Source organism: Falco peregrinus, chromosome Z (genome assembly GCF_023634155.1).
Source record: "Falco peregrinus isolate bFalPer1 chromosome Z, bFalPer1.pri, whole genome shotgun sequence".
NCBI classification, from domain to species: Eukaryota; Metazoa; Chordata; class Aves; order Falconiformes; family Falconidae; genus Falco; species Falco peregrinus.
Window position 1 is genome coordinate 75,997,727 of NC_073739.1, and position 26,533 is coordinate 76,024,259.

The 26,533-nt window shown below is 52.5% G+C and overlaps 1 protein-coding gene across 1 annotated transcript in view; it reads left to right on the forward strand.

The window, feature by feature from the left end:
* The first annotated feature begins 8,165 nt into the window (after positions 1-8,165).
* Positions 8,166-26,533, forward strand: part of NOL6 (nucleolar protein 6) — a 28,968-nt gene continuing 10,600 nt past the window's right edge. Inside the window, exons 1-24 of the mRNA XM_055791197.1 lie at positions 8,166-8,269; positions 8,364-8,579; positions 10,200-10,316; positions 10,588-10,767; positions 11,409-11,577; positions 12,338-12,472; positions 12,617-12,780; positions 13,282-13,402; positions 13,741-13,799; positions 13,963-14,064; positions 14,602-14,717; positions 15,116-15,293; positions 15,682-15,804; positions 15,970-16,118; positions 16,858-16,933; positions 18,814-18,954; positions 19,250-19,367; positions 19,567-19,721; positions 19,950-20,113; positions 20,554-20,706; positions 21,900-21,997; positions 23,244-23,368; positions 23,533-23,622; positions 26,161-26,358. Of these exons, the coding sequence (XP_055647172.1) occupies positions 8,180-8,269; positions 8,364-8,579; positions 10,200-10,316; positions 10,588-10,767; positions 11,409-11,577; positions 12,338-12,472; positions 12,617-12,780; positions 13,282-13,402; positions 13,741-13,799; positions 13,963-14,064; positions 14,602-14,717; positions 15,116-15,293; positions 15,682-15,804; positions 15,970-16,118; positions 16,858-16,933; positions 18,814-18,954; positions 19,250-19,367; positions 19,567-19,721; positions 19,950-20,113; positions 20,554-20,706; positions 21,900-21,997; positions 23,244-23,368; positions 23,533-23,622; positions 26,161-26,358 (3,237 nt within the window). The 5' untranslated portion in view covers positions 8,166-8,179. The remainder of the gene's footprint in view (positions 8,270-8,363; positions 8,580-10,199; positions 10,317-10,587; positions 10,768-11,408; positions 11,578-12,337; positions 12,473-12,616; positions 12,781-13,281; positions 13,403-13,740; positions 13,800-13,962; positions 14,065-14,601; positions 14,718-15,115; positions 15,294-15,681; positions 15,805-15,969; positions 16,119-16,857; positions 16,934-18,813; positions 18,955-19,249; positions 19,368-19,566; positions 19,722-19,949; positions 20,114-20,553; positions 20,707-21,899; positions 21,998-23,243; positions 23,369-23,532; positions 23,623-26,160; positions 26,359-26,533) is intronic.

The window sequence follows — 26,533 nt, forward strand, 5'->3', positions numbered from 1 at the left end:
TAGCACCCTCTTGTGTGGAGTCTTCAGGTGGACAGTAATGCAATTCAGCATGCCCTGCTACCTTCCTCCCAGTGGAGGAAGACTTTGGCTTTCTTCTCCTCCCAGCTGAGCTGCCTAACTCCAGAAACACCTCTGAAACATTTACATCTGGGGGTGAAGCTGCCCCTGTGGGTTTGAAACCATGAACGAGGAGGGGTCTGGCAGAGGACAACACTGTTCCGTAATCTGTTTCTGTGGGAAGCCAAAGTAACATGGGGAAATGTTAGGGAGTTTCCTGAATTCCCATGTCAGCTCTGACTCAGCTTTCCTGCACCCAGCAAACCCCACCACTGCCCTGCCTCATTTTCCCCATGAGGTGAACAAGGATGGACCATACCTGTCTTGAAGAGTCATTGGGGTCATTGGGATGGGGGGGCTGGGCCAAAGAAAAAAAGGGCCAGAACTGTTAGATCTGAGCCAGCTGTGGTTGAAGATTTCAATAAATCAAGTCTTCATCATCATCATCATCACCTCTGCTGACTTTTGCCCAGTGCTACGCAGGCTGGCTTTGGCTGAAAGGGGAGGGGGGCACTCACATTGCCAGGCAGTTTGGCACTTGGAGGTTTAAGCCATGAATAAATAAAAGCCTCGTTTGCATGTCCTTGGCTCTTTCCACTCCTTCTAGTCTCAGGAGCTGCCCTGGAGACCGAATTTTTATTTATAGGGGGAAACCAGAGCACTATTCTGCTGCAGGGAGATTGCCCAGGGCTGCCTTGGTGGGACAGGCAAGGCAAACCAACCACTGCTGAACAAAACACAGCACCACTGCGAGAGGGAAAGGGGCAGAGCTTTTCCCTCAGTGTCCTCGATGTGCTTTTTGGAGGCTGCAGGTTGTTTCTTACTATCAGGGAAAAAAAGAAAGGACTTTTTCCTCCTTGTTGCTATGTGTAAAGCCCACAGCAACAGCCGGGAAATCAGATAAATTCGCTCTCTTGCCTGTAGCAGAAAGCAAACAAAAGGGAGTGGAAAACAAAAACAGGGGCACAAAACAATCTATGCCAAAAAGCAAATGGGTATTTTAAAAGGAGGCAAAACACTGTTAGCACCTTCTGAAGCGTATCAACTTCCCATTAGTTCTCTTTGTGTAATTCAGGTCACCACAGCCTCGAGATAAGGCTGCCAGAGACAACGACTTTGGACAGGCAAAATTGGTCTCCCCCTCTCCGCCCCTGACCTATATGTATGGATTGGATGGATTGGTTTAGTCCTCTTTGAATTGTTGACCTTTTAGGCTTTTTTTTTTTTTTTTTTTTTTTTTTTCGCCTAAGAAGGAGTGTATAACACGCTCTCCCAGCGAATGAGCCACCGAGGAGGGCTCTGGCTGTCACACCATACCATGAACCTCAGCTTTACTCTGGTAAAGCCCCGTGGCTGCTGCTGCTGGCAGGGGGATGCAAAGCAGTTGCTCCATCCTGTTGCACACAGGTGAGACTTAAGGAACAAGCTGCGATTTCATGAACCATCACCCATCCAAGCAACGAGTGATGACTGAAGCTTGTTTTAATCAATGTGGCACTGTGTTGCTCAGGTGGTCCCCAGGCATCAGAAAGGATCATGGCATCCCTCTGATGCCATCCCAAGGGTGAGGAGCTGGGCTTTAGCATTCCTGGGACATTTTTTTCTTTCAGTGGCTGCAGGAACGTGCTGGGTACCTGTCTGAATCCCAGGATGAAGCCCTTGGGGTTTTGTTTAAAGCATCAATAGCTAGAAATATCTACTTTACCCTATTTCTTTGCCCTGACGAGATCCCCCACTTCTTGGCCATCGTGAAGACTGCTCATTAGCTATGTGTTTCTGTGATATGGCCATACTTGGGATGGACAGTCAAACATTACAGGAGTGCATTCTTGTGTCATTACCCTGTGTAGCACATTATTTTTGTTTGGGAGTTACAAATACCTCTATCATATGTTAATACTTGAGAATCTGAAGCACTTGAAAGTACTTCAGAAACCAAAGGGAGGAACTATTTAATCCTACAATGAAATGCAGAATCTGCTGGGGTAGGACAGAAGCCCCTCTCTTCAGGAGAAGCAAGAAACCCTTCACCTCAAATCTGGGTGAAGCTGTTGGGCAATGAGAAGTGCTGGGTCCCTGCAAGGCTTTCTGCCTCGCTCCAGGTGTTATGGCTGAGATCATGCTTGGGAAAAAAACCAGCACTGGCCATGGGGGGGGCAAAGTGGGTTAGGGGATGGGTGCAAAGGTTGAATGGGGAGAGCCCTGGGCAGGAGCTGGCTTCGCCAGTGGGGAAGCATGATACATTTGCAGGTGATGCCAAGCCCTGGGGATATGCTGAGGTTTTAGCTCCAGGTTTAGCTCCTCACAGCTGCTGTGGGACTGGAGCATTTCCACAGCAGTGGTGTTTGTGGGAAGGCCCTAGAGTGGAACAAGGCAGTGCAGAGGGAGGGCAGACACACCATGAGCTGGGGTCAACGTGATGCCTAAACCTGCTCAGCAGCCCCATCTGACCCCAGCCCCTTCCTGACAGCTGCCTGTGATGCCAGTGGCATTCTTAGGGTGGGAGCAGAGGGAGCAAGGAAGTGTGTGCACGTGGTTGTGCCTGCGGGTGTGCACTCATGCACAGTGGTTTGAGCCACATGGCCCAGGGCATCAGCACCATGGTGGGCTGAGGTTTGGAGGTGCTTGGGATTTTAAGAGATGCTCCCAGGAAAGGCAGCACCAAGCAGCCATGTGCCTCCACATGCTCCCGACGGCCCCTCCACTAGCTCAGCGGGTTCAAAGGCTGCAGGCCAGAGGCTGCTCAGTTGGAATCTTGCAACCTGCTTGCAATCAACCTTGTCAGGCCAAAGGGATTTGAGACCCCACAGAAAAAAAACCAGCAGGAACCATGTCCACGAATCACCACCAGGCTTTCCATTTTGCAAAGTGTAAAGGGATGGTGAGGAGCAGCAACCCCCTTTTTCTTCTGCAGCTCCCCGTTTCTGGGAGACCAGCAATCCCTGCTAGTGGTTCAACATTGCCCCTGGCTCTCCTTGTGTCCCAAGGGAAGGGACAGCCCTGCTCCACCAGCACGGATGAACACAAGGAGGAACAGATCAAAACAGAAAGAATCCAACCAGGAAGAAGAAAAAACTCAGCCCCAGCTTGTGTCCCACCAGTGCTGTTATCTCCTGGGAGATATTTCAGGAACCAGCTGTCACACAGGCTCATCCCAGTGTGGGGCAGCAGGCTGTGTGCCCACACATTTTTTCCATTTGCATGTGGCAAAGGTATGGGTTGTAGGTTTTGCCCTGGGTTTGGTGTTCATGGACCTTCTGGGGTTTGGGGCTGACTGTGTGGGACACAGCACCAGGTATCTAGCTGGCCTGGCCATCTATGTGACAGCAGTCACGGACTTTGTCGTGGCTTCTGCAGTATGATGTAGATGTTTTAAAGGAAGTGTACATGTTATTTTGGTGAGTTTTGCCATTTGTAAGATGCTACTGCTGATTTTGATGGCAGTGCCTGGATAGCTGATGTTGATGTGGGATTTCCCCAGGGGTGTGCTGATGCTGGCTTGCCATCTGTCTGTGCCTCTTAGGGAAGCAGGAGCTCCAGGATATCATGCTGTGAAGATATGGGCACACAGAGTTTGGGGATGCTCACCTTCGGTGAGAACCTGCCTGAGAATGGCTTCACCTGGGCTGGTTCCTGGGCACAGAGTCAGGGGAAGGATTCCTCCAGTTCCCCAGGGGTTTCTGGACAGTGAGTTTGAAGCATAGCGTGAAACAGAAGGCCAGCAGTGGCTGGCTACCTGGGGCCACACCGTGGCTCTTTGGGAAGGTGGGATGGTGGGAGGTATGTGACACCTGCAAGGGTGAGCGCAGGGTGTGGAATGCTGTAAAATTTATTATTATTATTATTACAAGTATTAGCATTGTAGGATGGGGCATAATTAATGACTCACTATGTGCTGAAATACTTTATTAAATAACCTGTCCTGGGAAAGATGTCACTGGTCCTGCTCCCCACTGCAGGGCTGGCTGTGCTGCCTGGCTACCCTGAGGTGCCCTGAGGAGCCGACCTGCCCCAGTCCCCCCAGTGCTCCCAGCCCCCCCTGGCTCCATCAGAGCTGGCAGCTTCTTGCTTTGGCTCTGTATGGAAGTGCATGTAGGGGTGCATGTGTCTGTAGGTGTGTATATGTATGTACGTGTGCATGTTTGTAGGTCCATGGGTATGTGTGTGTATGCATGTGTATGCATATGTGTGTGTATGTGCATATGTATGTGTGTGTATATGTATGCATATGTCTGTTGTGTGCCTATGTATATGTAGGGGTCTGGAAGAGTACATATTTGTGCATGGAGGTGTGCGTGTATGTATGTTTGTAAGATGGGTGTATGTATATGTGTGTATGTGTGTATCTACTTGTGTGCATGTGTTTATGTCCACCTGTGTGTGCATACATGTTATGCTTGTGTGTCTAGAGGTATGTGTGTAGGGGTAGTGTATATATAATATACATGGTGCATGCATGTGTGTGCAGTTGTATGGGTGTATGGGTGTTTGTGTGTGTGTATGTTCACATATGCATGTGTATCTGTGTGTGTATGTACATGTGCCCCATTCCAGAGGATGAGGGCCCTGGCAGTGGTGGGATGTGGGGGCTGGAGAGAGGGTAGCAGGAGGCCAGCGTGGCTCCAGGCACAGACCTGTTATCCAGTCCCCCCATGGCCAGACCTTGATGCTGTTCTTCCACCCCAGCTGGGCATTACTCCCTATCCTGGGGACATCAGAGGTGAACAGGGGATGCCAAGGGATTTGCACAATGGGAACCCCAGCAACCCACCCTGTCCCCATCCCTGCCTGAGTCCCTCCTCCCCTGTTCTCACACAGCACAGGGACATGACCTTGGGGCCAGGAATGACCAAACTGGTTTTCCCAGCCTTCTTAAAAATCCTGCACAGGGCTGTAATTACCTTGCCTTAAATCAGAGGGGAGCCCAACACCACAGGTATGCCCACAGCACCCGCAGGCATTGGGCAGTGAATCACATCTCATGAAGCAGTGTGGCACAGCAGGAATGGAGTGTGATGAAGTGGGAATAGGGGAGAGGAGTGGAGCTGGAGCACAGGGTCCTGGTCTTGTTGGGGCAGGAAGGAACGGGGAGAAATGGAACTCCTTAGGCCAAGGAGCTGTTTCTCTTGGGCACACAGAGGATAAATTCCTCCTGAACTAGGAGCTGATGCTGTAATTCGTACTCCGTGGAGTCACTGAGGCTGTGCACAAGAACTACCTGCAAAACCGGATGGGAGTTAAACTGTATGGTAACTGGAAGTCAATTTTGGAGAAAACCTCGGGATGCAAGGGAGTGTGGGGGAGCACGTGCATGCACACAGATGGACGAAGGGGGTTTGTCTTCCCAGCTCAAAGGGTAAGGCTAGGCCTGTGGGACCTGACCCAGGTTAGAAGGAAGAAGCTATTTGGAGGTTACAATGGGCAAAAGCCCTCTCCTGGGATGTTCTGGAGAGGGTTGGGGAAGTTGCTGCTTGTGGCTGGGATTGAGAGAGGCTGTGATGCAGCAGCCAGGCAGGACCTGCTGTGAGCAGTAACAGGGACCAGAAGCCTCATCTCATACCTACAACCATCACCAGTATCCCTGATGCAAGCATTTGTGTGCAGGTGGTCTGTAAATAACAACAATGGGTCAGCTCAGCTCTCGGGAGACTTTACTTGGAAAGCAGGAGCCAAACACCCACCTGCAGACCAGTCCTCTGGTTGACCCAAGGCTGACATGATGCTTTCAGCAGTTTTTCCTGCTTCAAAGTTGTTAAATACCAAGGACATTAGGCCTGAGAGGCTCCTGGCAATGACAGTGTTGACTGTGCCCAGCTAGGCAGCAGGTCAGGCGACATGTGGGTTGATGCCAGCCTGGTTTGGGAACAGAAATGATTCCTGGTCTCGAGCAGGAGCTCGGTACCAGGATTTCCCAGGGAGAGATGCTGCAAAGTGGCAGCATGTTCAAATGAGCTCTGCAACGTGAAAGCTTGGCAGCCATGGGCACCGATGGACATGGCATTGCCCTGCTTTCCCTAGCAGAGGTAAGGGTGAGAGCCTGCCTTGGTCCATCACAAGCCAGATGCAGCAAAGGCCTGCAGGGCAGACAAAAATGAGCTGCAAACATCCTCCCAGGGTTTTTTTCCTCTCTAAGACAGAGACTACTTATTTTTCCCCCAAACCTGCTTGATTTTCTCCAAACCTGCTCATATTTCCTGTGAGCATAGTCCATGAGCAGTGGGCTGGCTTGGCTTAGGGGTCCTGTGTTAGAGACAAAGCTCAGTCCTGTTCACTGGGGAGTTCTCTGAACTCCTGCATTTACTTCAGGATGGATATGTGATCTCCTACCCTCTGTCTTAACATGCCTGCACATTTGCTTTTGAGGAGATCCTGCTGACATCATTCCCACAGTGTAGGAAAAAAACAGAACTCAGGGTGGCCAGCATTCAGGGAGAAGAATTTGCACCTGACATCAAGATAACAGACTCCAGGCAGGGATGCTATCCCAGAACGGAGTCCTCCTAAAGGAGGACGGTCCCACTGGAGTCCACAACATCCCTTTTTCATGGCAGGGCGCAGAGAAGTGATTTAAACCATTTTCAGTTATGTCAAAACCAGTAAAAGAGCTGGAAACAGAACTACAATATCTGCATTCCAAATCTCTGACCTTTTGTTCACGGCAACACATATGGTGGGCTTTTAAATACCCTGATAACCCAAATCTGGCTGGACCTGAGGTTTGGAGTTGGCTTTGTAAAGGCACATGTATTTAAAGGCATATATAAAGGGGACATTTCTCTTGCTCCAGTAATCTGCATATAGGCTGCTGCTGGCCCAGCCCCACTCTTGGTGCCTGTTCCAGCCCCTGTGGGAGCTGGCCAAGCTGGGTCAGGCTGCCACGACTTTGCTTTGTGCTCTCTGCAGGTCACGTAGGGAACGTCCACTCCGATTAATCATGAAGTAACAGAGCCCAACTCTGCAGTACAAGCAGCTCCACACTCGCCCTACCCTGGATCAACCTGGCCGTGCTGCCTGCAGCCTGGTTGCTTTGGAAAATAAAGGTCTTTCCTGGGTACAGGAAACTGCTTTCTGTATTCATTGTCTCAAAAATACTGAGTAACTCAGAGTTGTTAAAAAATCCTCATGCCAGAAGGCACATACAGCTGAGCCACCTGAGGCTCAAAACTGGAGCAGGATGACTTTTCAGACCCAGTTTGGCTTTTTGCCAGAATTGTGTGCATTGTGCAAACCGCAGTTATTTTACTGCGTGTTTATTTACAGCTGGCAGCTTGTACCTTTGGAGTCAGCTGCTCAGAGCCCAGCAGATGCCCTGGCTACCCACCTAACCCCAGATTTTCCTCATGTCTAGAGGACAAAGTCACACCAGACTGAAAACCAAAGTCCAGTTTATTAAACTCCAGTACACCTCATCTCCCCCTCCCCAATTATTTTAAGATCCCTTTCACATCAAACACAATGTGAAAAACGTAGTGCTGCTGAAACCAGAGAGGCCCCGCAAGCAGGGCCTGGTCAGTGTGTAACGCCGCCGGACCCGGGCTGGGTTCATCCCGCAGGACAAACTGGCTTGTGGCATCCACACGCAGCGAGCCTGAACGTGAAACCACGCCGGCCTGCCCTGAGGACCATACTTTGGGGTCAAAGGCTGCGAATTCAGCTTACAATTGCAAAAAAATAATAAAAAAAAGGTCCGCCTGACCCTGGGCAGCAGCCGGGACCAGCTCTGAGCTCCATCCTAGCCATCGCGGGTGGGGGTGGGAAGGGGGTGCGTGAGGCTGTCAGTGCTGCCCAGCCGCAAGCGTGCGGGTCCTGAGGCAAGAGAGGCTGCTCATCGGGGCAAGCCTGGGTGGGCAACCCGCGATGGGCTCGGCGGCAGCGGCCCCTACCCGGGTAAAAGCCCCCTCCCCACCGCCCTGCGGGCTGGGAGCCACGCTGCCGTCAGGCACCCGACACTGCTGCAAAACGCGCCGCTCCCAGCACGACCTACCGGAAAGCAGGGAAGCACACACCCCCCACCCCCTCCCTTTTCCACCCGCTTAAGTGAGCTCGGCTCCGTGGGCAGCTCGGTGGGCGGGGAGGGAAGGCGGCGCGGCCAATAGGAGCCTGGCGCTGGTACGCTCTGCCAATGGGAAGCGGTGCTCCGCGGCGCGCAGGGCGCGTGGTGCCGCACGTGGTGACGGGGCTCACGCGTGCTTGTGCGGCGGCGGCCATGGCGGTGAGGCGGCGGCGGGGGCTGCGGGGAGAGGTGCGATCGGCGCCCCGCGGGCCTGTGGCGCTCCGGGTCGAGCCATGCTGTGTTCTCCTCGTAGGGCTCTCCGGAGGCGGCGGAGGAGGCGGCGCAGGACCGAGTCCCCGCCGCCCGGAGCGCGGCGCGGAGCGGGAAGAGGGCCGCACCGGCCGGGGCCGGAGCCCTGCAGCCGGTGAAGCTGAGCCGGGCCGAGCTCTACAAGCCACCGACCAGCGAGGAGCTGAGCCAGCTGAAGGAGACGGAGGATCTCTTCCACTCCAGCCTGCTTCGGCTGCAGGTTAGCCGGGAGGCCCGCCGGCCCGGCGAGCCGCCGTCGGCCGCGCTCTGCGCCTCTGGAGGCTGAGCTGCGGGTGGGGGCGACACGAGGCGGGGAGCAGCGGGACCCCGGATCGGAGCTTTCCAGGAGCCGTCTGGGGAAGGGACCCCGGGCCGTTGGCAGTCTCCTGAGCCCTCCTGACCCGGTAAATCCGGGCAGCGGCCGCTCCTCTGCAGGAGCCGGGCAGGGAGGGACAGAAAGCACAGGATTTACAAGGCACCCGCTGTATTACTGGTATTGCCACCGTAGTGCCTATTACCGTCCCGCGCCAGGCTCTGTGCCTCTTTTACACCATTAAAATTGAACTCCTCCAGCGTGTAACTGCAGTGTGGTGGAAGTGTGACCGTTGCATTCCTCGCTGCAGTAAGCTATTGCTTGCTGGGGTGAGGAAGTAAAACCACCATTGCACCTGTCTCCTGTCTTTGATCAGCTTCTGGATGGGACAGGAAGATATTCTTTTTCTTAATGTCCTGGGAAAGCCAGTTGTCTGTGTTAGGGAGAGGTCAGGCTGGTGGCTAGATGGCTCCTGGTGGTTGTAATGTTGCTGATTTTTATGAGAGGTAGCTTTGGTCTCCTGGCTGCCCACTGTTAGCAGGATCTCTAGGGCCTGATCTCGTGGTGTGAACCTGCAGGGCTGTTTCCTGGAGCTGATACTCTGTCATACAAAAAACCTTTTGGAGAGCTATGCTTGTATGAATCACACCACTGTTTGTGGCTGAGCCTCACACAGAAGCAGGTGGGATGGAGTTGATTGCTATCCAGTACTTCACAGGAGACGGCAGGAGTGCATTATCCTTCTGCCCATGGGCTGTCTGGACTCCCAGCTTCAGGCAGGGTTTGCAGAGAGATGCTGTTGTGCTCCTCAGCTCGCCTACCGCCCTTTTCACTAGGCTTGTGGTTGGTGCTGGAGGACAAGGTTTTTGTGGTTTAACCCCAATGGGTAACCAACTACCATGCAGCTGCTCACTTACCTTCCCTGCTCCCCTGGTGGGATGGGGAGGAGAACTGGGGGAAAAAGGTAAAAGTCGTGTGTTGAGATAAGAACAATTTAATAATTGAAATAAAATGAACTGTAATAATAATAACAACATTTTTGATGAAAAGGAGAGAGTTGGAAATAGGAGTAAAATCCAAAAGGAAAGAAAAAAAAAAAAAGTGATGAGCAATACAATTACTTGCTGCCCACTGACTGATGCCCAGCCAGTCCGTGAACAGCAATGGCAAAACCCCGGCCAGCTCCTCCAGTTTGTATACTGAGTGTGATGTTTTGTGTTATGGAATATCCCTTTGGCTAGTTGGGGTCAGCTGTCCTGGCTGTGTCCCCTCTCAGTTTCCCGTGCCACTGCAGCCATCTCACTGGCAGGGCCTGAGAAATTGTAAAGTCCTTGATTTAGGATAAATATATATATATATATATAAAACCTGAAACCATCAGTGTGTTAACATCATTCTCACTCCAAATCCAAAACAGCACTGCACCAGCTACTGAGAAGATTATCCTCCCTGAAACCAGAACAAAAGTGAAGGGCAGGAGCAATTCCGGGTTGCATCTGTCTTTGATGGTCCCCTTTTCCCCTACAGATCGAAGAGCTTCTTAAGGAGGTGACACTGAAGGAGACAAAGAAGAAGAAGATTGATGCCTTCCTCCATGAAATTAACAGCCTGCTGAGGACCATCCCAGAGACCCCAGATACTGAAGTATGTTCTGGAGGGATGGAGGAGGTGGCAAGACCCCTGTATGGAGCAGGCTCTGCTGCTGCTGTGCAGGCAGTGGTCCTCATGGACTCTGTCCCTTGGAGACTGAAAAAATATTACCTTGCTTTATCTTGGAGGGGAGAAGGGAACACTCCATCTTTAAGCCCTGGGTGCAGGTGCCTGCAGCTGTGTGGGGAGAGGAGTCCTGGTCCCTGCACATCTGCTCTTGGGTTGGTGATGCTTAGAGCATTTCATGTGTCCCATCTGTTCCCAGCTCACTGACCAGGCATGGCTCCCCAAGGGCGTGAAGGTCCCATTCCTGCAGGTGCCGTTCAATGTGAAGGGGAGGTTCCGCTTTGTGCCCCCAACTGAGATGAAGGTGGTGGGCAGCTACCTGCTGGGCACCTGCATTAAGCCGGAGGTCAATGTGGATGTAGCAGTGACCATGCCACGGGTGAGTCTAGATGTGATTGCTCCTGAGTGGCCTGGTGCCTGGTTGAGCCCTTTCCCCTTCTGTCCCACATGGTCCCTGCCCTGTCCTCTCCATTCCTGAGTGAGGTTACAGCATCTGGACATGCAGTGTGGTGATTCCCATGAGGAGCTGGGAAGTGTGGTCTTACCACTTGCTCTATCAGAGCTTGCAGCTGCTTTGATTGTAGTTCCTCCTGAGGCTATTCATTCTCTCTGCCTGGGCTGAACCTCTTCCACATTGCCAGGGAGATAGATGCTGTTCTGCTTTGTACCTCATTGCACTTTTGCCCCAGCTTACAAGACTGTTACAGGCAGGGTGATGTTTGCAGGCTGTTGCTACTCTATAGCTCCTTCCACTTGCTCTCCAGACTTGCTTTAAGAGGGTTTGAGATGAAGTGACACCCCATTTAGCTGCATGGCTCTGCTGTCTCCTGTGATCCTAGGGCCTGTTGAGCTAGCAGCAGCATAGTGCTCCTGTCTGACTTGGAGTTCCATGGGCCTGTAGCCACATGGCTGAGATAGGGCTGCCTGTGGGACCAGGGAGATCAGTGCATGGTGTAGTGCCTTGGGCTGAACTGAGCTTTGCAGGCGAGTAAGGTGGGATTGCCCTGTCTCTCTTTCCAGGAAATCTTCCAGGATAAAGATAACCTGAATCAGCGCTACCACCGGAAGAGAGCTCTGTACCTGGCCCATATTGCCCAGCACTTCTCCAAAGAGAAGCTCTTTGGCAGTGTGAAGTTCGCCTACATGAACAGTAACCATCTCAAGCCCATCCTGCTCCTGAGGCCTCAAGGTAGTACTTGAGCCTTGCTCTTGTGGGGGATGTGAGTAGGTACTGGTTATGGGGGGAGGGTGGTGTTCATCTCATACCAGGTAACAGGCCCTTAGGAAAGGGGTCAGTCTGGGGCTGTCATCTCCATTGATACATTTTTGAGCTTTGATGCTCCCAGTTGTCATCTCCCTCCACACAAAGCCTAGTCCTAAAGGTCTCTTCCCAGTCACCCTCTGCAGCTTAGCTGGACTCCCCAGCTTTGGCCTTGCTGGCTGGCACACCCTGTAGGTACTGTATGTACCCTGTGGGAGTAAAGCAGACTGTACAAAAACACGTCCTTCCTCCCTGCTCTCCCCAATCCTGTTCCCGCCCTTGTATTGGCTTCCCCAGTCAGCTGTGTGCGGCCTGGCTTTTGTCTGAGATGAGATGGTGTGCACTGACTGCTGGGTGCTGCTTGTTTCTGCAGATCTCGGGTGATAGCTTTTTGGGTCTGGGACAGACGGTGGCATGGCAAGGCCAAGACAGGCAGGAGAGTGCTGGGGTAACAAGCTAGCTAGTGGGGATGAAGATGAGACTTGGACATGAGCAATGTGACCTCAGGGTTACTCTTGGCTCTGGGAGCCATTCTGTGGTCAGTCTGTGCTCTGAAGTGATTTCCACTGCTGCTGAGCTCTGCTGAGAAGGAGCTTTTTCTTTCCCCAAGCTGGGGATGATTCCTTTTTTCTCAAGTTAGTCTCTGAATATCTCTTGCTCCTGCATACCTGCCTTCTGGTGCTTACAGGCAAGGATGAGAAGATGGTCACTGTCCGACTCCTTGCCTGTCCTGCCCCGGGTCTCTTCAAACCCAGCCGCTTCTATCCCAGCAAGAACAATGTTCGGACAGCCTGGTTCATGGAGCAGAGCACCCCCAAAGAAGGTAGGGCTTGGGGCTGGGGGAACATAAGGCTGCTCAGTTCAGCCAGAGACTGCACTCAGTACCTGGAGGTGGGTTCACTGCAGCCCTCTTCTGTGAACAGAAAGTTTGTGGTTGGGTCCAATGTGCCATCATCTCCCCACACAGGAGCCACTGAGCCCCCGACTCCACACTACAACAACTCCATCCTCTGTGACACGGTGCTGGTGTCCCACCTGCACTTCTTGTCTAGTGCAACCACTGACTTCCCAGGCATGAAGGATGGGCTGGCCCTTCTTAAAGTTTGGCTGAACCAGCGGCAGCTCAGCAAGGTATGTCATGTGTGAGGGGACAGGGCAGACTCTGCTATCTGGCTAACCTGCCTTTGGCCTGTTTCCCTTCCTAGGGGTGGGAAGGTGTGGTGATTTGATCCTGGTGGGTGGTGTGGTGGACTTGTGACTCTGATTTGAGCTGTGTTAGGTTTCAAGGAGCTCCATCCTGCCCTGTGGGTTGCAGTGAGTCTGTGTGTACTAGCCAATCATGTTTCTTGGAGATCTGAAATGATGTAGTGGGAGTTTTGCAGTGGCGGGGGGTGGGAGTGTGTTTGGGAATTTATCCCATTTCCCAAAGAACTTTCAGGTGTTGCCTTCCTGCGATGGGATCCATATCTCTGTTTATTGTACGTGGCTTTGCCTCAGTATCTTCCTGGCAGGGCTGGAGCTTGGGGCTGCCCAGCTGGTGATGACAGAGGCCAGAAGCAGTCGTGTGGGGTGGGCTCTGGGGCTCATGATGCCTCATTGAGCTCATGTTGACTCAGCCCTCTGTTTTCACAGGGCTTGGGGTGCTTCAGTGGCTTCTTGGTTTCCATGCTGGTTGCCTACCTCCTGATGAAACGCAAGATTGTCAAGATGATGAGTGGGTATCAGGTGCTGAGGAGCACCCTGCAGTTCCTGGGTGAGTTTCTAGAGGCCTCTCTGGGCAGGGAAAGGCTGGTGTCAGCAGAGTCTCTGTACAAAGCCTGAACCATGGGGAAGCGGGAACTGTGGCTTTTCTTTCTGATGTTGAGACTTTGTGGGTGGAATGGACAGGAGGGGATGAGGCAGGAGAGCAGGGCTGGATGGAGCGGCTTGCAGAGGAGAGGGTAAGTCCCATGACGAGTTGGAGGCCAGCATTGCATCATAGCACTCTTAACGCTGCGAGACTACTGTGGTACTAGTACATAGTTGTACTACTGTCATGAGCTGGGGAGATGTGGATGGTGGTGTGACTTGTCCCTTCCTGTCTGCCCACAGCCACCACTGACCTGAGTGTGATGGGGATCAGCCTAGTGAAGGATGTGGACGCCTCCCTGGTGAGCAGCCCTCCGTGGGGTCTTGTTCCTGTGTCTGCCTGTGCTGCCAGCACTGCCCAGGCAGGGATGTGCTTCTTGCAGTGGTGTCAGATGGCAACACGGTGGTGCTGCCCTCGTGTCTGTGCTGCACTGTGGCACTAAGGACTGTTGTTTGCTCTTCCAGCCTGTCCTGGATGACTTCCACCAGGCATTTGAAGTGGTTTTTGTGGATCCCTCTGGGCTGGTGAACCTCTGTGCTGATATGACTGCTAGCAAATACCACCAGGTACTGAGCAGGTTGTGATGGCATCCTGAGATGCTGTCTTAGGAGTGAGCTGAGGTGGGCAGAAGGTGGTTAGACATCTTGGAGGAGGACGCTGGATGTGGGAAGGGGGTGCATTGTTGGTTTTTAAGCTTTTTAACATCCATCTCTAGCTCTGAAGCTTGGAAGTGTATTTTAAGATTTGGGTGTACTGCTGCCTTACCTGTCCTGGTTGAATAATAGCGGAGAGTTGTTCTTTGCGGCACCTCTGGGTTAAGCCAAACAGCTGTTTAGCAGACGTAACTGTTCTGGGGCAGAAAAAACCCCATGCTGATGGCAGGGAGATCATGGAGGGACTGTTTGGCCAGCAGTGACAGCTGTTGGTGACTTGGCTTCATGTTGAGGACAGAGGCTGTCTGGAATCAGGGGTCTGCTGCTGGTGACCATGGAGCTGGGGTGGTCATGGTTGCTGGGGGAGCATTGGTGACAACTACTGGAGGGATTTACTTTCCTTTCCCCACTCCTATTCATGCTCTTGCTCTGTCCTGTCTGCTTATTCAGGTCCAATTTGAAGCCAAGCGCTCCATGGAGATTTTGGATGATCGGATGGTGGATGGCTTTCAGGTGCTGCTCATGACTGCGAAGCCCATGCTCAGAACCTTTGACCATGTCTTCCAGTGAGTCTTGCTGTGCCGATGGGGTGATGCTGAGGAGCCTGTTCAGAGAGGAGTGGCTGTTTCTGGCTTTGGACTGGGGTGGATTTGGACCTGCCTGGTGGGAGGTGGCCTGGAGGGCTAGCATTGAGATAGACACTGGTGCCTCTTGCGTTTGGCCTTTCGCTTTTACTATTTAGATAGCCTCCCAGGAGGAGGAGGGCAATGCTTTTGCCTTTGGGAATGATGATTGTCCCAAGGACCAGTATATCCTGAGATGCTGCAGTGCAGTGTTTTTTTCTTGTAGCCCCCATCCTGGGCCAGGACCCTTAGCTCCCCACTTTATCCAGTCTCTAGCTTATCCCTTTCAGAAAGGATTTGTTGGCAGAGGTGGCTGACCAGCTTCTCTCCTTCTCCTGTAGCCTGAAGCATGTCTGCAAGCTGCAGGGTGCCTGCAAGAAGATGCAGCTGCTGAACGAGCTGATAGATCGGGGTGGGAACTACGTGGGTGCGGCCCTTCCCTTCATTGTCTCACTGCTGGCCCGTGGGCTGGCTGGGAGAGCACTGCTGGTGGCTCACTCCTTGCCCCAGATCCCCGAGGTAATGCAGCTTGGCAATGACACTGTATCCTTCACAGCGAGGTCTTGTGTGTCCGTCATGGCTCTGCTGGGCATGGGGAGGGGTCTTTGCTCAGTGGGGAGAAGACAGGTCCTGTTACCTTAGTGGGGAATGCAGGACCTGAGGCCCTCTACTGGGGTGTGGGTTGCAGCTGGGAGGCTTGGTCTAAGCAGAAGTCCTGACTGAGTAGCGGGGCAGGGTGAAGATAACTGGTTTTTTCACTGGAGAGACCTATTAAATGAGGATTTCTGTGTCTGTGCTCATCCGGGCACCTGAGAATATGTAGCAGGAGCGTTCATCTAGCTGCCCAGTATCCCAGCAGCCACTGCTCCAGCAGTGTTATCTCTCCTGGTGCTTCATTTTCCCACAGTGGCCGATTGATGCTGAGCCCCCAAAACACAAGGATGTTGGGCCTCTGACGTTTGGGCTCCTGTTTGTCCCTGGGTTTGCTGACAGCACGCTGGAGAAGGGACCACAGGCTGATCACCCTGAGGTGAGGGGAGCCCTGCTTGTGCTGAGTAGAGTGGAGCAGAGCTGGTGCCATGCTCTGGTTGCATATTGCTGTGAGGCTGGCTGACAGTCATGGTAGAGGTTTGGCTGGCTCAAGCCATGGGCTGACCCATGTCCCTGGCCTGGCTTGGCCAATGTCCCCCCACAGGCCTTGGACTTCCGCACCTTCTGGGGGGAGAAAGCAGAGCTGCGGCGGTTCCAGGATGGCAGCATCTGTGAGGCTGTGGTGTGGGAGGCTAACACTATTTCCCAGAAACGTCTCATTCCTGAGCAGATCATCAAGCACCTGCTGAAACTGTAAGTCATTCTGAGCAGCACCTGATTCTGGGGGACCTGCAGCTGTGTGTGGGTCACTGCTCTCTCCTGGCTTGTGCCATTTCCCTGGAAACCCCACTGCCAGCTTCATGCTTTGGGGGATGTGGGTTGTTTTGGCTTTGTGAAATATGGAAGTCATTTCACTTGTGGTCCTGACTCTGCGAGCTGGTTCATAAGAAAAGGTGGAGAGGGCAAGCACATGGTGTTGTAGCTTCTGTTGATGGTAATGCTAAGGGCAAAGTGGCAGCATGGTCCTGATCTTACATGTAGATGCGATGTTGGGACACTTGATTGTCGGCAGAGCTGGAAGAGAAGCTGTTTGAATCTTGCAGGATGTTTCATTAAATCCTCTGAGACCCTGCAGTGATTCACAACACTGGGTCTCCCTACTGCATTGGAAAACCTCTCCATGGCAGTTTATAACTTCTGCCAAAAATGAGACCCTCTTGCACAGAATGAAGATGTTGCTTGGGCCTCTTGACTGCACGTTGATGGCTTTGGCTTTGAATCCTGTGAAGCTGCATGAGTTGCTGGACTGCTTTGGGTGGATAACTTGGGCATGGGAGTAATGCACACAGATTGGTCTTCTCACTATGACCTTGCTGTATGGAGTGATTCCTTGTTCTTGGACTGACCCTTGCCTGTGGGTGCAGCATGCAGCGTCAGGGTGGATGGCTTGGCATGTTGTAGTTCTGATGCTCTGTTGTCATCTTCCACATAGCCATGCGGACATTCCTGAATCCTCCATTTGCTACATGGGAGCCTTGCTGGAGTCTGTGATCAGGACTGGGAAAGAGGTATGGTTGCTTCCCCAGTGGGGCTGTGGGTTTCTCTGGGAAGGGTGGTATGGGGAGGGCTGTAGGGAGGGCATTTTAGCTTTGTGGCCCTGAGGCAGCTGCGTGGTTCCCAATAGAAGGTAGTGAAGGTAAGGAAAATTCCTGCCTGCAGGTGCTTCAGTGGGCAGTGTGGTGCTCTCCTGGGATCTGTCAAGCCTTTCATGCTAACCAAGGCAGAGCCGTTGAAGTTCTCTTGCTCTGGCAGCCCCTACACCCATTTTCCCCTGCAAGCATCTTACTGGCCTCCTTTCTCTGCTTTTGTCCACTGTGTCCACATAGTCTGATGATACATCACTGTCCCACTGTGCTCCTCTGGCTGCACCTTTCAGGTCCTGTGTCTTTCAGGATATAGGCCAGGAAGTTCTGTGCCTTCATCCTAAAGGTACAGCTGGGAAACCCAGGAGAAGGGTTTTTCCTGTCATGGTGCAAAGTGTTTGGTTGTGCATGCCAAGCCCTACTTAATGCTCCAGCTGAATGTGCAGCTGAAAAGAAGTCATGTTGAGACAGAAAGGATGCATTTTGGAGGCTGGAAAATGTCCCTCTCCCTACTTCTCTCCAGCTTGTGAAACTGAAGCCTGGTGATGAGCCATGAGCTCTTCCACACAACTTTGCTGTTTTTTTGTAAAACTGGCTTTTCACTTGGTTGTTGGATGGAGGAGAAAATTGTTTCCTTTCCCTTTTTAAAGAGTAAAGGGGAGCAAATCTGATCGAAAGAGTCTTCTGAGCATGGACCAGTGCTTAGTCTGGGTGGAGCTCCATGCCAGATTTGGGATGAGATGCTAGTTTGTACAGCCTGTTGTGTGGTGGGGTAGCAAAATCTGTGCACTGTGTACCTGCAAACTATCCTGGGGTAATCAGGGCTGATAAACCCCATGCTGAGTGATGATGCACTTTCCTGGAGCCTGAAGGGTGTTTTGGAGTTGGACTGTTGCCAGTCCTCAAGGAACGAAGGAAAAACTCTGTTGTGCATGAGATGGTGGGTAGGGGTGTGTGTATCTGCTTCTTCAGCTCTTTGTGTGCTGGCACACACAGCAGGCACCCCGTGAAGTCTGTGGTGAGGGACGTGGGGGATGAGGGAAGATGGATGGTGCAGCCAGCTCTAGAGACAGGCAGGATGGGGACTTGTTCATGGCACACCCCGCAGAGGGTGCTGCTGCTCTGCCGGAAAGCCCAAGCTGGGCGGATGTGAGCAGCTTGGCTCGGCTGCATCTGAGCTGAATGGTTTGGTGTCTCTTATGTCTCCTTCTCCTGGTTCAGGCTCCTCTGCTGTGCTTTGGGGAGATGGAAGCAGCAAGGGCAGCAGGAGTTCTCCTTTTGGTGCTTCTCAGCTGCCCTCCCCAGGGTTCCTGTGATACTCTGGATATTTTCTGTCTTTGATTTTGCCGTGCTTCACAGCTCTGCCTTGGCTAAGGATGTGGTTGCTGTTTTGTGTTAACTGCTGCCTCTGTTGGCATCACAGTAACTGGTGGAGAGGCAGTAGCAGAGGTCTCACTTTGCTAGTATGTGATCTCTTTATTCCCAAATTGCTCTTGCCTTCTCTCTTCCTAGGGACATTGCTGGTAGTACAGCTCTTTGTGTTGTCTTAGTGTCTTGTGCAAGACATAATTTCACTTGCCAGTTGAAGTGCAGCCTTTAGGATGCCTGTGGCTGCTGAGTGCTGCAGACAATCTTGTCCTGGTCTTCCCTCTCTCTCTTACCTTGCTGTTTTGCTGAGTGCTCCCTGGGGTGGCAGTGCCTCGCTCCTTGGAGCTTGGCTATGATGCCAGCGTGAGAGGGAGTCGAGGTGGATGCTCATGCATGGGTGAGGGAGGTGAATGGAGAGCCTCTCTGTGTGTCCACAGGCGTCAGGTCTGGGTGAGGAGGCCATGGTCAATGTTGTCTGCTCCTATGATGACCTGAGCCGCAAGCTTTGGAACCTGAAGGGGCTGCCGCTGACGGTGATGGCTGTGCAGGGTGTCCATCCAGCCTTCCGGTACACAGATGTGAGTGTCACTGCGCACAGCCTGTGCATGAGGGTCTGCAAGGAATGAGGGGGATACCCTGGGGTGACGGGGAAGAGAGAATTAGTCACCCTGCTTTTGCGGCTCCTGAGGGCCCTCAGGGCAGTGTGGTACCTGTTCTTTGCTGTCCTGTCCCTTGGGCTGGCTCTGCACAAGTTGGATAAGCCCTCTGTGTTGGAGGGCTTTGCTGGGGTGGGAGGTTTGGGGTGAGGGGGTGTGTGGTGCCCCAGGGTTTCTGCTCCTTGTTTGCAGCCCCTGCATGGCTGTTCTCTTCCAGGTCTTCCCTCCCATTCCCATGAAGCCGATTTATGACTTCCATACCCGAGTCAAGACTAAGCACTTGCTGCTTCCCTCGGAGGAGAAGCCCTGCCCAGCTTACATAGCTCCTTTGAGGAGTAAGTAGGGAGGGATGTGAGCAGGAGGCGATTTGGTGGGGGGAAGCGAAGGCAGGCAGCAATGCTGGCTTCATTACTGCTGTGTTGGTGTGCTGCAGGCAGGAGCAGAGCCCTGGCTTTTCCTGCTGTAACCTCTAGTCCCAGTCACCCCCGTTTCTGCATGAGGCTTACTGGCCTCCTGCTGTCACTCTTTCCCCAGTCATCTGCCACATGGAAGGCAGTGGCCAGTGGCCACAGGACAAAGAAGCAATCAAGCGCATCAAGGCGGCTTTCCACCTCCAGCTGGCTGAGCTCCTCCAGCAGCAGCACCAGCTGGTTTGCAGACCTGCGGTCACCCACACTGATGTGTACAAGGTAGGGGGACAATGGGGACCTTCTCCAGACCTGACTTGTTACTGAGGAGGCAGGGGGCTGTGGCAATGGTCCCACTAGATAAAAGTGGGATTTAGCAATTTGCATAGGAAAGAGCATGGCGAGACTGCAGTGATGCCTGGATGCTGCTGTTGTGTCCCTGAGGTGTAGCATAGCATGCTAGCCTGCTTATGCTACCACCAAGCCTGACTTCACCTTCTGCCATTTCAGGATGGCTATGTTTTCCGTCTCCAAGTAGCCTACCACCGGGAGCCCCTGATTCTGAAGGAAGTGGTAACCCCAGAAGGGATGCTGAAGTACCAGGACACAGAGGAGTCTCGGCAGCTGGAGCTGGAGACGTTACATCTACCCTATCTAACGAGCTCTCTGCATGGGTAGGGGAGGCAGCGGGTGCCTGGGGGCCAGGACACAGGATGTGGCTGGAAGCCAGCATGGAGGTGCCTTTGATGTTGGAGGGTGATGTTGGGGAGAGGAGGTCACTGTAGGAAGTAGCCCTTCAGCCCACCTTGTTGAGAGGCTCTGCAGGAGGATAGAGGGATGAATGTGGGTGGGAGCGGCACCATTTGTCCCTGTTGTCACATCCGAGGTCACTGGTTTAGGTAGACAAGTACCAAAAAGCCGCATGGTTAGAGAGGAGCATGTACCAGCATTTTCCCTTCATTCCTGCAAAGTCTCAACACCTCAGAGTACCCTGGGCTCGTGATGCTGTGCACATGTTTCTGGCAGGTTTTTACCCCTCTCTTGCTGAATGCCGAAAAGCTATTTTGGTCCTGGGATGTGTGGGTTGAGCAGTGGCTTGTCTCCCTCCTTGCAGGCTTCAACAGCAGTACCCTGTCTTTGGCAGCACTTGCCGGCTGGCCAAGCGCTGGGTCAGTGCCCAGCTCCTGAGCGACAACATTTCTGAGGAGTGTGTGGACCTCCTTGTGGCATTTCTGTTCCTCCACCCGGCCCCTTTCACACCGCCCAGGTGAGGATGAGGAACCTGGGCTGGCACCATGGGGATTTAGTGCTTTTTCTCTTTAGCTGGGATGGAGGAGGTATGGGATGCTGTTAGGGTAGGAGGTGCTGGGAGGGTGCACAGCAGAGAGCTTGAGGCCCCTGTGCTGCCAAAACGCTGTCTCAAGCCCTGTTGGGAGTGTCTGGCCAGAGGAGGTGAAGATGCTTGGTGCTATGGGGCTGTGGCTTACTCTACCCTGTGTGCTGCAGAGAAAGAGGTGAAGCAGGTATGATAGCACCAAGTGTCCTTGTGGCCTCTGGGTGCTGGTAGCACGACCACAGGGTGTCTTGTGATTTCTTGGGGACTGGTGGGGGGGCTTGTCCTGGGTGTGATGGCCAGGAGAAGCAGAGGCAGGGCTGTCTTGGGGCTACCAGCACATTGGGGCTCATGGGTTCCCCAGGAGGGATGTTACGGTGCTGCTGGTGCCTGCAGCCTGCCCTCCTCTTGGAGGGGACTCTCGAGGGAAGGATGAGAGGTTGCCTGCTGAAAGCTGAAGAGAATAGCATGTGGGTACATAACCCCACAGGACCAGTTGCTTGCTGACCCCTGGCAGGTGGATGGGATGTGGCCTAGAGGGAGTGAAATGAAGTTAAAGAGAGTGGTTTTGCTTTATGTGGGGCCAAAATGTTATTCTGCCCTGCCTGTGGGTTCTGGACAACTATTTCCCCAAAGCAGCAGGAGTAACAGCCTGATGCCTAGAATGCTTTCCTGTCTCCTAAAGTGTTCTGCTAGGAGGAGCCCCATCTTCCCAGCAGTCTGCCTTTGGATGTGTGTTGTGTTGCAGGGGAAGAGAGACAGTGGGAACTTGGCTGGTGTTCAGAGCTGCAACAGAGATGGGAGCAGCCCTCTCTTCACCTCCTGCTTGCTCCAAGCCCAGGAGTCTGGGTGGGGAAAGCATCAGGAGATGGGTCATCCAAGGGCAATGTTTCACTTTCAGCTGGTTTCTTTTCCTTGAGGGGGGGAGGAACAAGGGGGAAAGAAATTCCGCAGGGATTCTGAGAAGGGGAAGTGCCTCATGTTTGTTGTGGACTTCCCTTTCTCACCATGGACATTGCTTCTTGGGCTGCATGTGGGTTGGGCATCACTAATTCAGGCCCAAGCACAGCCTCTCTTGCTGGCATGAAAGCTCATGCCAGTGTTGAACTGTTTTGTCCTGCCTGTAGCTCTCCCCAGGTGGGGTTCCTGCGCTTCCTTGACTTGCTGGCAACCTTTGACTGGAAAAACAACCCTCTGATTGTCAACCTGAATGCTGGCCTCACAGGTGAGCAGGCAGCATGGAGAGATGTGGATGAGGGTCTTGAGCCCTTCTTGGTCAGCACCTGGCTCCAGGGTTCTTGGATACCTGGGGCAAGGAGATTTTCCACTCCTGTACTCCTGTGCTGCTGAGCTTAACTTGCCTTCAGGGTGGGTTTGGTTGTGGTATGGGGTTTTTTTCCCCACCTGCCTTTGAAGAGGTGGATCTCAGTGATGATGCTCTGCTGCTTCTGATCTTGCTGAAATCTGTGGCAATCCTGGGTGGTATTGGATGTCATGGTGTCTTTGAAGTCCTCTGCTCTTTCATAGCCAGCATTTTTGCTTGAGGCTTTGCCCTGGCTCTTGGGGACCAATCCTCTGGTTGTGCTGGGAGAGCAGTTGGGCTCTTGAATGGGAAGCTTCAAAGCCTCGTGCCGTGTGTCTGCTTTGAGAGGCCCACTTAGCCACTCAGGTCATGGGAATGATCTTTGCTAGTCCCCAGTTTCAGAATGTGCAAGGGAAAAGGGCTGCAGTCCTCAAGGCTTTGTTACCTTCTGAGCCTTGAGAATTTCCTAGTAAAGGTCTCTGGTTTCCAAAGGAGCACACCGGTACATCCGAGTGGACCTGTGGTCCTGCCTTCTTCCTTGTGTTTTGTCTGTTGGTCATCTTTTGGATACGTGCTGTCTATCCCCAGGAGCCATAAGAGAGCATGGGATTGTCTTGGTGGTTGTGGGAGGTGGAAGGTGGCTTTAAAAGCTGGGTGTAGCTGATCTATAAGAAATGGTAAAGCTGCTTGAGGGTTTTGGAAATGGATATTTTTCTACCATCCAGCTTTTTTTAACAAACTGAATGTGAATTAATTCTGGCTAAAGAGCTATTTTTTTCCTCACTTGAAGGTAAGGGGGGAAAAAAGCAGAAGACTCTGGTACAAACAAAAGTACAAACTCTGTTGTCAGCTTATAACAGGATTTCCCAGCATACATTAGTCCCAGTGCCTGCCGTGTCTGGGCCTCCCTGGGTGGGTTTAGTGTAAAGGTCTTCTATTGCCCAGCATCTTGTCTCCAAAACTTCCCACAGGCAGATGCTGAGGGAAGCGTGAGAGCAGAGCAAGCTTGAAGCTGTGGAGCTCTGGTTGCTTGCAGACTGTGGGATCAGATGGTGGGAGAGGATAAAGTCTGTTGTACTACCCTTTTCTGGGTTGTGATACATGGGTGAGGAGGTTGGAGGGCAGTGGACAGGGCAGAGCATCTCATCTGTCTGCCTGCATTCTCCAGACGCTGACTACACAGAGATCAAGAACAAGTTTGTGGCTGCTCGCTCTCGCCTCCCTGTCATGTTCATTGCCACCCCCAAAGACCATGGGAGCTCCATGTGGACCCAAGAGCAACCCTCAGCACAGGTGAGCTGGGCCCTCTATCCTTACCCCGTGGTGACTGCTGGCTTGGGGCAGTTCCCTGCTCCTAGTGATGGAGTGATGAGCTCCTGATGGCCCTGTGAATGAATGGGGTCCCTGCCACACCCAGGACTGCCGTGTTTCAGCCTCTGGCTTTCTTCCCTCCCCAGATCCTGCAGCGTCTTCTTGTGCTGGCCTCAGAGTCTCTCCGTGTGCTGGAGAGGCAGCTCATGGACCCACTCAACAGGCAGGATGTGAAGGTAATACCCTGAGGCACCAGCAGAAGGGTTTTCAGGCTCTGGCAAAGTACACTGGTCTTTGGTGATGATCCCTGGGATGTATTAGTAGGATTCAGGCTGTGGCCATGTGTCCTGGGATGAAGAGCAGCAAGGATGGGAGCATGGAGGCTGGTGCCTTGCTGTGCTACCCTGCTTCTGGGGGACTCAACTGGGGGTGAAATATCATTGACTGGGACAAATTATTTTGTATTCTCTGATTTATTTATTTTTTTATGACAGCAACCCATGATGTTGCTGTGCCTAATCAGTTGCGTGTCTGTGGCTGGAGCAATGGCTCCTCTGGGAGACTGTAACTGTACAAATCTGGCTTGTGAATCTAATGAAGCCCAGGGTAGTGGAGGTTTTGGTCAGATGCTAACAGGCACTTTAGGAAGACGTTATTTTGGTTTCAGTGGAGGAGCAAGGCCGTGTAGTTTAACCATCTTCATTTTCTCAGTGATTTTGTGTTTTAAGTTAAAGCTTCTGTTACTAAAATGAACCTGGGAGATGTAGACCCGTTTATTTGCTCTTTGAAGGGAGGTATGTATGTTCCGGAGAAGGGCTTGTTGGTGTACGAAGTAGTGACCTAAGCAGTTGAAGCTGAGAGGACTAAAAAAGCCTAACAGTGGTTAGATACGACAGTTTCACATCGGAAAACAACCCAAATCCACATATAGCGGATTTTTTTTCTGCCTAGGCAATATAAAATGGACTTATTGACATTGCTTTCAGTTCCTCTGCATTTTGTGCTGAAAGTATTACAGGGCTGAGACCTACTTGAAGTGGTAGCAGCGTGTGTTGCAGGGCTGTGAAGAGATGAGACATTGCATGAGATGTGCCCAGTGTGCTGCAGTCACAGTGTGAACCCAAGACTGAAATTCAAGAGGTGCAGTGTGAGTGGGATTGGTTAGCTCCTGAAACGAGCTGTTGCCTGTCCATAGCATCATCCTGACCCACTGACTCAGCCTCCTTTGGTCCGCCTTCCCCCTGCCCTCCTTATGGCTATTGCAGTGGGATTCTTTCCCATCCTGAGGGTATCCCTCTGGTCCATACCAGTGGCCTTCTAGGCCTGCGATGTTCCTTAGGGATAAACACGGGACACTGTTTCCAGGGCTGCTAATCTATTTGTAAGCAAAGCTTGATGGGGAGAGGAGGAAAAAGCCTTTCCAGTGCAACTTGGAGCTGCCTCCTCTTTCCATGTGTCGAAAAGGGTACTCTTGAGGTTTTTTTCCTTTGCATTTGGGTCACTTGGGGACATGCCCACTGTCATGCAGGTGCAGACATGGATTTGTGAGCTCTGTTTCTTTGCTTCCAGGGTACAATAAGCTATGGACTTGGTCAGCTGGGTGGGGAAGGGGGTCTACGTGGACCAGAGCTGGGATTTGGTGCTGATCACTGATGTTTGTGATGTGTGTTTTCCCCAGCTTAGCTATAAAAAGCTCAGAGCAGTGGGTTTTCTGCCAGCGCCAAGTTGGGCGGTGTCATGCGCTTCTGTTCATGTCTCTGCATCATTTATTCCACAGAAACGTATACATGGTTTTAAGTTTTTTCCATTTTAATACAGCTGCATCCACAGTGCCAGATCCTGCCTGTCCAAATATTTATGTGTCTGGGGTTGCTCCCCTCCATTACTGGCGCTTGCTCTTACTCTCTGTCTGCTTGATAGAAGGAGCTGCTGCCTTCCGGGGCAACGCCTGTTGGACATATGGGACCATCCTGTTATTACACAGCTCCTTCTGTCCCTGGGGTGTTGTTAGGCTCCTGTTAGCTTCTTGACTTCCCTCTTCGTTCTGGGACTCTGCCACATGTGGCCTGGTTACCTGTCTCAGCTTACTGTCTGTCCCTCTTTTGACTGCCTATCCTACTGTTGTGCAGTCAGGTGGGCTTCCTGGGGTCTGGTGAGGGCTGGAGAGCACCACCTTGGCCCCGTGGAAAGCTTTTCTCCAGGCACATCCCGAAGTCCTGGGGACAGTGGTTAGATTTTTCTGCTGACCTGGGAAACCAATAAGGTAGAAAGTGTAGTCCTTCTGGCTAGACATCTGATGTGGGTAGGGAGCAGCTCCCCTCTCTAAGGGTTGAGATTGCTGGACAGTTGGGCTGTAGTAATCCAGTGTGTCCTTTCTGGTGCAGTTTGGTGGTCCTGAGGACATTTAGCCTATCCACCAGGAGATGGCTGTGGAAGAACCACCTTGCCCTTGACACAGTCCTTGTTACAGCCTAAACCACTACAGGTTTGTAGTGGTGTGAGGGTCACATCCTTCTGATGTGAGCAGAGCCCGTGATGCAACGGGGATGTGGCTTAGCCCAGAGGGAGTGGGGTGGCCAGTATGGGCTGGAGTTCCCCATGTTTTTCCTGTGGCTGTTTTGGCGAACTGCTGGCATAATCTCACAACAATTCTCTTTGGTTTACTGGTTTTTAAGGAAAAGGGAGTAAAATGGAAGCAAGGACTTGGGAAGCCTCTCATCTCTCCTGCTTGCCTGTGTTCTATATTGAGTTGCACTGGTCTTTTCTCCCTGCAGTTGGTCTTCCGCCCTCCTTTGGACTTCTACGATGTCCTAATCCACCTGAATCCAAACCAGATTCCTCGGCATCTGGAGAGTGTGGACCGGCCACTAAAGTCATTTTCCCGAGGCGTGGTGAAGAACAGCACTTCTGTAAAGATCCTCTTTCCTGTGGTGGATTATGACCCTGTACAGTGCTACCTACAGGAGCTGAGAGTAAGCACGGCCCGCTGGGGAGGTGCAGGGGGCTACTTGCCTAAGGGGGAGCTGCCTTCTGACATTCAGGTTGCTTGCCATTGCAGGACCTAGCTGGTGACATTTTCATGCATTTTTCTTGGGATGGTCACTCCTTATGTACATCTGAAATTGCTTATTCAGCAGAAGACCTGGT